This window comes from Fringilla coelebs (assembly GCF_963513975.1).
Source record: "Fringilla coelebs genome assembly, chromosome: Z".
NCBI classification, from domain to species: Eukaryota; Metazoa; Chordata; class Aves; order Passeriformes; family Fringillidae; genus Fringilla; species Fringilla coelebs.
The window spans coordinates 23826014-23839131 of record NC_140031.1 but is presented as its reverse complement, the minus strand read 5'-3'; the positions used below and the strand labels follow the sequence as shown (position 1 = coordinate 23839131).

At 38.2% G+C, this 13118-nt stretch overlaps 1 protein-coding gene across 1 annotated transcript in view; it reads right to left on the bottom strand.

The window, feature by feature from the left end:
* Positions 1 to 13118, bottom strand: part of AP3B1 (adaptor related protein complex 3 subunit beta 1) — a 153721-nt gene that overhangs the window by 28248 nt on the left and 112355 nt on the right. Inside the window, exon 23 of the mRNA XM_084225896.1 lies at positions 2265 to 2496. Within this exon, the coding sequence (XP_084082022.1) occupies positions 2265 to 2496 (232 nt within the window). The remainder of the gene's footprint in view (positions 1 to 2264; positions 2497 to 13118) is intronic.

The window sequence follows — 13118 nt, the reverse complement described above, 5'->3', positions numbered from 1 at the left end:
ATGCAGACTGAGACACTCTTGGCAGTGAAGATATCAAGAGACATATTCATTCTTAGATTCTTGGCTAAATCACTACACTATTCCCCTAACGTTGTAGAGATAAAGCTTTTGTTAAAGGCTTGTAAGCTTCCTTGTAAGCTCTTTCTTACATAAGTAAAAAGAAGCATTGAAGCAGACTTATGCCTTCTCAAGATTACAACAAAGAGCTGAAAGCACACTTAAAAGAGAGGAATTAAAATAAAAAAGAATAGGCAGGCAGAAAATTGTCTGATTTCCAGATTTTTCATAATGTACCTGATACTTTTCAGGAACTGAAAGCAGACAGCTGCTCCATGACAAAATGTAACAAAATTTAACTATTTCAAGATTAGACTTGCAAAAATGCAGAAAACATGGAGTTAATGCTGCTGGCTAAAGTGTAAACTGACACTAGGAACTGAACAGAAAAAAAGTATTCCAAGGAGTCTGTTTAAAGCATTGAAAGATTAAAGGCTCCAGCTCAAATTCAGAATTAACTTTGGTAAAGTCTTTGAGCTTAATGTTTTCAAAGGGAGTTTCAAACACACTTAAGAACAAGAAAGTGTCGTGCACAGGGACTTGGGTGAAATAATTGGAATAATTTCTACTGGAAGAATCAGGACAATTGCCAACAGTACTTTCAGTGACTGAAGCAAAACTAGATTTATATTCCAGCAGGAATACCTGTCTATGCTGACACTTCTTCTGTTGGGTCTGCTAGGTAAATTGCAGGTATGTGTTTTCCAAACGCTGGAAACACAAAATGTATAAGAAAAGGGTGTATAGGTTTAGTCCTACACAAAATGACGAAGAATACAGAAAATTTGCATTCAAGCAAGAAAAATAACATTTTTGGAAGAACTATAGAGCTTATTTTCTGCAAAAGAAACCAACAGCTTTTCAGGAAAAATACTGCAATGTCTTTCTTGGGGAAATAAATACTTTACAGGGTAGGATTGTTTTGTGGAGCTCAAGGAACCCGACATGGATAATTTATTAATTCCACTTTTTTCCCCCCATGTTTTTATGTGAGACAATTGAATGTTACTGTTAATTGCTACTGTTATTGTAAGTATAGTATTTCCTGATCTGATTTAGAGTATTACAAGATATCTACTTGTAAGCCTTTGTGCTTTATTTCTTCAAAATATTTACACGTAGGGATATAAAATGAAGCTCATGGGCAAAACTAACTTGACATTTCAATTCTGAGCTGGACTTATTTTGAGGAATAAGTAGCAAAATGTTCACTTAAAAAAACCCAAACTAATAGAATTCTAAAAGTAACTGCCTTGATCAAGTATGTATCATTGCCAAGATGCAAAAAAGTTATTAATTCTGATATAAACTGTAGCACTGGAAAACTGCTTTTGTAGCTATTTGGTGTAAATCTGCATAATCTTTTCTAAGTCAAAAAAATATATTTCAATAGTTTGGAGTCATTTAATACAAACAGCTACTTAAAATAAAGAATCCTGTTTAGTTCACTGTTGTGCTTTAAGAACATGTTCCTGTGTTCTTCTATCATGATACATATTAATGTAGATCACCGAAGGAGAAGAATTTGTATTATGAAACAGACACACTTCTGCTCCTTCTGACTAAACCACAATGTCCTAAAATAAAGAACTGTTGAGAAAAGAAAGCAGATCGTGTATGTAGGTAATGTTCTTGAAAAAAACTTGCTGTGATCTGTGTTCTTTCTGAAGTTTTATACTCTTTTCCACAGAAATTTAGCAAAAAAACCATCCTGATTAGAAAGTAGAAAGTAAAACAATTTAGACCAGGTCTGACTACACATTGCTTTTTATCTAATCTAAGCAGACACAATTTGTGGAACTATAGTAGACACAAGCTAAATTAAAACACACACTTCCACTCTACTGCCATAAGCTCACAAGGAAATGGCAAGGCTCTGAGCCACCAATACAAATAATACATTTAGATTCCCTTAGCACTTAGTAAGGAAATACTTGCGAATATAAAATCAAAACCTCTTTTTTAATAGAAGCCCATAATAGCTAGTCTAAAATAAGACACAAAGAAAATCAAAGTTTGTAGGGATGCAGAAAGATTTGGTCCTAACAAGATGATAGTTGATGAGAGTCTGTGTTGGTATGTACACCTAACCTCCCTGCCACACACATATATATGAGTATACATGTAATTATGCAAACCCACTTTCCTGTATTTGAAATTTTGCTGAAGATTAAGAACCTGATTTTTTAAAGATAGGATATGGTTACCTATTGGATTAAATTCATGCATCCTCATGCCTGGAGGTAATTTCTTCTCTCCAATGTGAATATTCTCTATCTTCTGATCAGTTGTATTTGTTACTGTCACTTGCACAGGTACCATACGATCACCAAAAATGCCTGGCTGTCTTGAGAAGTGATAATGAGCTGCTAATCCTTTCCCACTCATTCGATGAAGCAGTTCATGTGTTTTTGTTGGCACAGAGACTTGCGCAGCAACCTGTTAAGTATAACACAATAGTTGGCAAATGCTCTAAGTCAAGAACAGCAAAAATGACAATTGAATACTGCATTTTTCACTCAGTTAGATTACCTGCTTTTAAGCTGGAATTTTAGTGAACCAGAAACTTGTGAAATACATAAGCAAATTGCAGTAACAGATATCAGATACAGAGCCTAAAACCATTTCTGGTGCTGAAAATACCTTTGTTGTATCTGTCTCACTTTCCACTATAAATCTGTTTTCAATTTTTTAGCTTTACAGTTGGCTATTAAATTATCACGTTTTTTGAAATTTACAGTTAGTTATGTTTTTTCCAAAAAGAAACATTCTGTGCATCAGAATTCAAGGGTATTCCCAAGCTCATTGCGTGAGGTAAAAGCATATTGAGAAATTGTCTTCTGTTTCTCTTGTTAAAACCACAAAAAATGTTGTCTAACAATTACACTGGTGAAATAATAAAAACATAGTTATATAGAGCAGAAAGATGCTGACACTTTTTAAATAGTCTTGCTGCTAGAAGCAATAAGAAAAATCCCAAGGATGTTTCAGTCTGTTCTATCCTGCAGAAATAGCATTAAAAAAAGACATTCAGTATGCAAACAAAATCCCAGATTACTACTGACAAGGAAATAATGAGCTCAAAAGTAAGAAGTATACAGAAATATGAAGACAAGTGAACTTAAATTCTTTACACAAGTTTTAAATAAAGATCAGTTACTTCAAATTATATTTATAAAATATATATAAAAATATATAATGACCTGTGACATCACATGACCAGACTTACAACTAACACAAAATGACTGGAAAAGGTATAATTTGTATGGACCTTCACAGCTGCTGAAAACTCAAAAACATCTTTGAATAGAAGTCCCAAACTTTCACAGATTAATAGTCTTCTTAGTTCTCTAGAAATAACTGACAAGGTCAAACTCTCAAAAAAATGCCTCAGTTGTCAGGAAATAATAAAGGAAATACCTTGAATAATGAATATCTTATTGGTACACAGAAAGAGACAATAACAGTAAGAGGTTATTAGCAGTCAAATTAGAATGCTATTTAAACCATTACTCAAATAATGACAAAACTCATGTTTTAAGATTGAATTTAAACCTTATTTTTAAGTTTAAGTTTAGCCTCTAGCTTTTAATATTCAATTCAATTTAAGCACAACATGCAGAATAGAAAAGTTATTTCATGAAATGGTTCTCCCATTTTACATTAACAAGTTTAAGATCTACATTCAATTCATGTTAACAAAAGTATTTTGCAGTACATTAGCTTCTCTGTGTTAACTAAGGGCTGGCTTTATTAATGATATTTATTAACAGGAATGAAAACTTAAAAAGTAGTCAGAAGTCCGCCAAGCAGTTATACAGAAACATAGAGCCATTGAGATTGGAAAAAGTATCTATGTTCTGCCTCCAACTGTTTACCCAGCCCTGCCATCTTCCGTAAACCATGTTCCTCGGTGTCACACTCGCATGCTTTCTGAAGACTCCCAAGAATGGTGATTTCACCACTTCCCTGGCCAGCCCATTCCAATGCCTGATAATTTCTTCAGTGAAGAAATTTTTTCCTAAAAGCCAACCTAAACCTCTCCTGGCAAAACAGAAGGCCATTTCCTCTTGTTCTATTATTTACCTGGAAGAAGAGGCCAACCCCCACATGGCTAAACCCTCCTTTCAAACAGCTGTAGAGTGACAGGGTCCCTCCTGAGCTTCCTTTTCTCTAGGATAAAAATGCCCAGCTTCCTCAGCTGTTCCTCACTAGACTTGTGCTCCAGACCCTTCCCCAGAACCATTGCTTTTCTGTGGACTCATTCCAGCACCAGAATGATCATATAGTGAGGAGCACTAAACTGGACACAGCACTCAAGGTGTGCCCTCACCAGTGTCCAGTACAGGGGGACAATCCCTGCCCTGCTCCTGCTGCCCACGCCATTGCTGATCCAGGCCAGGATGCCATTGCCCTTCTTGCCCACCTGGGCACAGCCTGGCCCATATTCAGCTGCTGTCACCAGCACCCCCAGGTCCTTTCCAGCCCCTCTGCCCCAGCCTGTGGGGTTGCTGTGACCCAAGGGCAGGACCCAGCACTGGGCTTTGTTGAACCTCACACCAGTGGCCTCAGCCTTTCAGACCTTTACCTTTTACCAACCTGTGCTGGCTAGGCCAGATCCCCTGGTTGTCCTACCTGTGCTGCATCACGGCATCTAGGATGAACTGCCCTAAAATGCATATACATAGAGAAAAAAACTCTCACTGTAGTTAAATTGTAACACTGAATTCCTTCTGTAATTTTTAGGGATTTTAATCTATGCCTATGCTCCCTTCAGCATTACTTCTTGTTTCAGTAATAAAAAGCTTGAGAGCCCACAAGCTTTTCACTTTTATTTTCAACATCATACTATACGTAGCAGCAAAAGCACACAGGATTCTCAGAATATTGACATATATTTAAGTCATCTTTCTTTGTAGAGAACATTAATTTTCACTTGCATTTAATGCAGCAGTACTATAAATAAATAAAACATATGTATGTTGAACAAAGCAATCTAATTCTGGAAAATTGGAGTTTCCAAAACCTCTACTTGCTAGTAAGGATTTTAGGCTGACAAAGGCTGATGTGACTGTAATGTGATGTATTTAACAGTTGCATCACTCGGGTAAACACTTTTGGTTTTAATTCCAAAATTTTTAATGCAGTTGCACTAAAACCCATGGGGCAGGTACCTACAGTCACTCTACGGTTAAAATAAAACCACACAGAGTTAACAGAACCAGAAGCATCTACTAACCAGGAGATAATCTCCTACAAATCTTACACAGCATATGTTTAAATAATAGAAGTCGTTTGTGTACCTTTGGATGGTTTATGAAAATAACCAATCAATTCTGCAGACACAACATTATTTCTAAAGGAAATCTATGTGACTCATGATGCCTGCAGATACACAGAGATAAACCACACATATTTTATCAGTTTATTACAGTAAGCAAATAAGCGTGGAATGAGAGTGCACATAACTGTCTACTTAACGCTTACTGAAACATTTATAAGAGCTGTTATCTCCCTAATAACAGACAGACAGTGTGCAATTTTAGAGAGGAGAAAAGCTTCATATTTTTTAACACTTCACTAAAAAGTAACTGAAGAGTGTAAAATGAAAAATACTCTGTGCAGTTAGCTGGTAATGGACCATATTATCAACTCAAGTTAGATTTATAGGATACAAACTAGTCACTAATAGTTATTTTATGACAGAGCATGTCTGTTTTTTTGGGTTTAGATTATTAAGATTAAACTTGCAAAACTTTTTTTTATACAGCTGTTTAGAAAGATGGTGAAAAAAAAATTTAAATACTGACTGCCCTCCGACCCCATTTTGCCTGAAAGCAACCACATGTAGGGACTCCACACTGATACTGTATGGTTACACTATCTTGGTACCAGTTGGACTAACCAAAAGGCTGACTGCACATGCTGAAACATAATTCATCACCCTAAAAGAAGTATTTTTAAACTAGCTCTTGTGTAAGAACAAGAGCAACATTAGGGTTTTGCCCCTCTCCTTTAATCATGTGGAAAAAAGGGAGAAGTGTAAGATCACTGACAGTAGTAGCTGTGGCTTTCTTTATTACAACTGAACTAACTAGTTACAAACCACCGAATCCTCCCAGAATGAACATGCTTCTTTTGCCAGCTCAGTAAGTCCTTATTAATTAAGCTCACATTGATGCAAAAAACTATTTTCCCTAATTCTTTAAAAAAAACCAAAACACTGCATGGTTTATTAAACCTACTACCGAAAAGAGAGGCGGTCATACATTCCTGTCCAAAGTATCTTAGAGTCACAAAAAATCAGAACGGTTTGGGCTGGGAGAGACCTTAAAGAAGCATTGCTACTATTAATACTGTTATTACTACAGACACAAAATTCTGTTTGTTTTCTTGTACTTGTTCCTTAGTTTAAAACTCCTGAAATAATGAACATTGACTTATTCTTGGTCCTAGTTCATAAATGTGTATATGTTTGGATAAAATATGTATTATTGGAAAAAAAATATTTGCTTCTAAGAATGATGAAAATTATAATTCTATTCCTCTAATTTACATTCTGCTAAAGCAGTGGACTACAACATTTAATCTAAGTAATCCTCCTACTGGCAATATCCATGACATAATCCAAGCATTACCTACTGAGCTGTGAGAGCTATAACCTCTCTCACACTCATAGTGAGGCTATGCTCCAGTAACTCTGCAACAGCTAAGAGGAGAAGGGCTATCACACAGTCCAACCACATTTACATGATCTTTCAACTGAAGCCATGAGAGCAACTTAACCATAATTTTTTAGTATTAGGATAAAGATGGAAAAACAGAAAAACAAAAGTCAGCTACTGGCAGAAAATATTATCTTTTGCTCAATTAACAGTTATATATTACTTAAAGTGACCAGGAAAATTCTCCCTTATACAGCTCTTAAAAAAAACAATTATTAATTCATAAAAAGATAATATAAAGTGTAAGCAAAGAATGTCAGCTTCCTAGTTCGCATTATTTCAAGAGGCTGCTGGATATCCCAATATTACAGCATACCTAAGCCACAATAATATGGATTGCCAAAGTAATGACAGAATCCCCCTGACAGGAAGCAAGGAAACCAAACAAGAAATCAAGCTAGTTCCTATTTTGTACAATCTAAGAAGAGCAACTGGATACTGTCATTTAATTTGGGCTAATTTATCTAGGCATACAGACACTCAAGGACATATGTGGAATTCTGGAAAACACTTTCCACCAAAGGTGCCTCTAAATGCTCTACATCTACCAAATGTCTTGTAAAAGCATACATCCTAACTCCCTTCTTTTTGCGTTGTAACCAACTTTTAGGCTTAAATATTAAACACTTCCTTTAATATTTAACATGTCAATGAGGCTAATTGAAAGTTACCATATTAATGATTGTATCTTTAAACCATTACTGGATTCAGACAATATCAGACATAAAACAAGTTCCCAAAATTCTTAATTGATTTCGATATTGATACATTAATACTTTTATCTCCAAAACCTTGCAAGAAGAATAAAAATCAAAAGAAATAAAACACAAAACTGCTCAAATAGCTTCCACTGATTTTTAAATTACCCAGAGATGGATCTTAAACAAAAGACCATCTTTATTATGCTGCCCATAGTCTGCTTCTGTAACACTGCCAATTTTAATTGCTTCTCTTTTTTTTTAAACGGTAATATTTGTACGGCCTCAAATCATCCTTTCAAGAAGAATCATGTGCTCAAGGCAATCACAGAATGGCTTGGGTTGGAAGGGATCATAAAGATCATGAAGTTCCAATGTGCCTGCCATGTGCAAACATACCTTCCACTAGACTAGGTTGCCCAGAGCTCCATCCAACCTGGCCTTGAACAGTGCCAGGGAGGGGGTATTCACAACTTGACTGGACAACCTGTTCTAGTGCCTCACACCCTCACAGAACAGAATTTGTTCACGATATCTAATTTAAACCTGCCTTCTTTCAGTTGGAATCCATGCCCCTTGTCCTGTCACTGTATGCTCTTATAGAAAGTCCCTCTTCACCTTTCTTGTAGACTCCCTTCAGGTACCAGAAGGCTGCAATTAAGTCACTCCAAAGCTTTCTCTTTTCCAGCCTTTCCTCATAGGAGAGGTGCTCCATCCCTCTGATCATCTCTGCAGCCTCCTCTGTACTCTCTCCAGCAGGTCCATGTCCTTGCTGTGCTGGGACCCCAGAGCTGATGCAGCACTGCAGTGGGGTCTCAGCAGGGCAGAGGGGCAGAATCCCCTCCCTGCCCTGCTGCCCACCCTGCTCTGGCTGCAGCCCAGGACACGTGTGGCTCTCTGGGCTGTGAGTGCCCATGGCTGGGGCATGTCCAGCCTCTCAGCCAGCAGCACCCCCAAGCCCTTCTGGGCAGGGCTGCTGTGATCTGTGCATCCCCAGCCTGTGCTGGTACCAGGGCTGCTCTGAGCCAGGTGAACTTGTCCATGTGCCTCTGGATGGCGTCCTGTCCTTCAGGTGTGGCAACTGTTCCACTTCACTTGGTGTCATCTGCGAATTTCCTGAGGGTGCACTTGATCACTTTGCCTATGTCATTAATAAAGATACTAAATAACAGTGGTCCCTGAGTGACACCACTTTATCAGACCACCACTCTCTGGAATGTGGCCATCCAAACACTTTCTTATTCATCTAACAGTCTACCCATCAAATAGATCTCTCAAATTAGACAGAGGGGGAGGCAAAATAGGCAGAGCAGGAGGGCAGGATGAAGGGAGCCCAAAACCACAGGGAAATCCCACATGTCCCATTATCCCACTTCATGCTTGGATCCCATCTGATCCCCACACCCTACTTCATCACAACCTAACCTCTTATTATGGTACTTCCATTATCCCAGTCTCCTACCCTTTTCCCAGCTCCTCACACTTGTAGTGGACCATGTCAAAGGCTTTACTGAAGTCCAGAAAAATGGTATCTGTAACCCTTCCCTTACCCACTGATGCAGCCAACCCATCATAGAAAGCCACTGGCTTGGTCAGACAGGACCTGCCCTTCCTGCAGCCGTGCAACTACATCAGCCAATTCCCTCAGACTCTGGGATGCATTTCCTTGGGTACATTCCAGTTCCTCAGGTGGTCACAAACCTCACTGTCTCTTACAGTAGGAAGGACTTGGCTCTCCCTGTCCTCATCCTGTTATCCATCCAGTCAAGAGGTGTGGGAAGAGTTTCCCACTGAAGACTAAGGCAAAAGTTGTCAAGTACCTCAGCCTTCTCTTTTTCTGTTGTTACCAGTTCTCCAGTTTTCCAGTGCTGTTTATCAGAGGGGGTATGCCTTCTTTGACCTTCTTTTTCTGGTTAATGTACCTGTAGAAGCCCTTCCCATTATTCTTTGTATCCCTTGCCAGGTTCAGTTCCAGTTTTGTTCCCTTGGCCTTTCTCACAGCCTCCCTACACAGCTGTGTTTTATCTCTAAACTCTTCCTAGGTCACCTGTCCTGGTTTCTTTCCCTTAACTTTGACCAGCAAGTTCCTACTGAGCCATACCGGCCTCCTGCCCTCCTTGTCTGATTTCCTGCTCCTGGGGATTGCCAGTTCTCATGCTCTGTGGAAGAGTTCCTTAAAGATCTGCCAGCTCTCTTCCACTTCCTTGTCCCTGAGGGCACTCTGTCAGGGGATCCCACTGACTAGATTCCCAAAGGACTGGAAGTCTGCTTTCCTGAAGTTCAAGAGATGAACTTTTACTCCTTACCCAACCCCTATCCTTCAGGGCTGCACTCCACCAGTGCATGATCCCCGCAGCCCAGGCTGCCTCCAGTCCTGGTGTCCCAGTTAGCTCACTTCCTGTACCACATTCCCTCTGGCAGGGCTGTCTGTCACCTGCCTCAGGAAGTTATCCTCCATGCATTCCAGGAGTCTCTTGGGCCCTCCAAGCTACCTTCCCAACAGCTGCTGGGGTGGCTGAGCTGCCCTGCAGGACATGACCCTCGGGCACAATGCCTCCTGTGCTGGAGCAGGAAGGTTTGGTCAATGGGCTCCCCTTGTAGCAGACCCCAGCCAAAGGCTCCCTTTGCTGCCTTGGTCTCTGACTCCTACTCACAGCTTTCCACCTGCTCACAGATAAAAGCTGTGAATCTAAAGATGATCAAAGTATTCAGTAGTACTAAATTATCTATTTTCTAATACTTTTATACCCCTTAGATTTTTTCATATGATTTTCTTAAAACAGAATCAACACAAATGCAGGTACTCTATACCAATAGAAAGTATTGCTATTTGAGCATAAATATGATTATATGATATAAAGGAACAAGAATTAGGCCTTAACATGGAGTTCATGAACAGCAGAAAGCTCTAGTAGTTCCATACCAGACTAATCAAGAACTTTCAAAACAGACTGTGCACCTGTTCTGTGTAACTGGGGGGCCAGTGAGACAGCTTGTATTTTGCATAAATAATAGAGCCTAAAGCTTTGTATTACAATAACACCTGCTTTTATTTGAAATTTGGCATCTTTGCCTTTTTCTTCTGCTGAGCATAATGAATCACATGAATAATCAACTGAAAATATTAGTAAAATCTTTTAAAATGGCTTTTCTTATGTTTCCACATAAGAAAAAAGTTCCTTAGCAACAAAATGGGAATATTCTCATGGTTAAATCTAAGTTATTAAACAAGCATGAAGGTAAGGGCTAAAATCAGTCACATAATTATGGGATACAAACCTTGCTATAAATTCAAAAGTACACACTGTCCCCCAGGAAGTCTGCTGGAATCATTAGTGGACTATAAAAAGGGCTTTAATAGATACCAAGGAAAATTTTTTTGTAGGAACACTGACAGAAAATTTCTTCACATCTGTGTAAGGGAGATCTCAAGATTTTCTATCCTTTTGTTCTATGTATGCTTCCAAGAGGTGAAAACCACATGGTCTGGTGGCTGATGTGAGACTTTCATCAAGCAGGATGAAACACTTAGTCATTAGGTGTTTCAAATAAAAGGCATTCTCCCAGTACAAAACCAAGTAATTTACTTCAACTCAGTGATTCCCTTCTTCCACTGACCACTAAACTGCAAAGTCTGAGAACCACACTTTGAGGTATGGTTTAGTGGCAGCCTCAGCAGTGTTAGCTTTGCAGCTGGACTCAATGGTCTTTTTCAACCTCAATGATTCTTTGATTCAATGATTACCTGAAGTAGTTCAGGAGTTAGAAAAACAGAGTAAGGTGTCAGCATCACCTTGCATCCTAATTATGAATTTGAAATAGTGGACATTGCTGAGAAGGATTAATATGCATTTTGGCATTGAGTCTAAATGACTTCAAGGAAGTTCCTGCAAATGGTCTCTAGTATAGTATTTTGATTTTTGGCAAACAGCCAGTGCTCCAGAGACCTCTACAATGAAAATACACTGTACCCTACTGGCCAAAACGTATAATCTCACAGTTAAATTTATACAATAACAACTCCTGCATATTGGTTCCTTTCAATAGAAGCATCTAGCTCAAAATTTCCCCAGAAAAGGACATAATTTGTTGGGATAAGTGAATAATTTAATTGAAACACATATTACACTTGTGGGTAATAACATGTATTACCCAGAAGCCAAAGTGAATTCTGCCTTTAAATCACTATATTCAAAATCTAGTACAGGTATTTATGAATGCCAGAATATAAATTACATCTTTTCCACCTTCATACAACTACATTTGATCTTGTTCACTACACTGTTCTTGAAGAATGCAACAGGTTATTCTGGCTTCTATCAGGATGATCCTAATGCACAATAGACCACTCACAAGGACAAAAACCTGAAATAAGCACTGAACTCACTGCATGTAGACATCTGTATCAGCACTTCCTCAAAGCAGGGAAGAATCTCTGTGTGTACCCCACTACATCTCTTATACGTGATATCGACGCGCCAATTTTCTCCAAGTTTTATTTAATTATACACATAATATTTTAACCTAAACAAATCCATAGTCCTTAGAGTGCAAAAAATTACAGCTGACCTGAGGCCATGATAACATTGTTTTTCTGTGTTTTGTTTTCCATCCTTAAAAAGCAAGAAAAAAAAAAATCCTGCACTAGTTAGTAGTCTGTTAAGCAACAAAGAGGTTTATTTATAACCAATTACCTTCAGTTTATTAGTTTAAATTAAAAAGCACTATTTTTTTGACTCAGAAACAAAATTTGCGGTGTCAAAAAAGACATATTCACTTTTCACGATGACATTTCTTTTCACACTCACAAGAAACACCACTCAATCCCATCCAGACTGCTCAGAACAATGCAAACAACACCAAGCACAGCATGCTGCCCTCAAAAACCTCACCCCATGAATGTCTCTAATGAAGGCTCCACTGTACAGACACAGACTCTGAATGTAGGCAGTAGCTGTGGCCATGGTTAAGGCCTTTAACTAAGTGGATGACTGATGGCAAATTAGGTAGGTAACTTTTTCTCATCTACATTTGCAATTATCTTGGTCCTACTAATGTAGAGTATTACTGCTACTATTTTCTAAGACTGCCACAGATTGTTAGCTCACTGAGCAAAAATGCAGCAGTAGGAAGACTGTGACAATGACCATTATTAAAACTTAGTCCATTTTAAAACACCTTTTAGTACACCAATGTATTTCATAGTAGTTCAAATTTATGATTCATGTAGCAACAATACATTGTAATGGTGCTGCTGTTACACTGAAGGTCCTTCAGTGTAAACAGTAGAATGATTTTTATACATTTTTTCATAAAACATTCCAGGGCAGTAATAGTAAAGTTTTACACAAACCTCCTTTTGCAGTCATGAACCCCTAAACTGCACTGTGCAACTGAAAGTTGTATTTTACAATTCTTACAAATGCATCTTTCCCCCATTTTTCTGCCATTTTCAAATTAAGAATATAGATGTCAGGGACTAGAAACAACAAGCAACACTTGAAACTATATAAAGATGGAAATGTTTCTTAACCCAAGTGAACAAAAGTTAAAAAGGAAAATTTTTATGAACTTCACGGAAATCAATATGAATTATTAAAATTCTAAAGCTACCTTTTTTAATTTTAATATGTCAAGG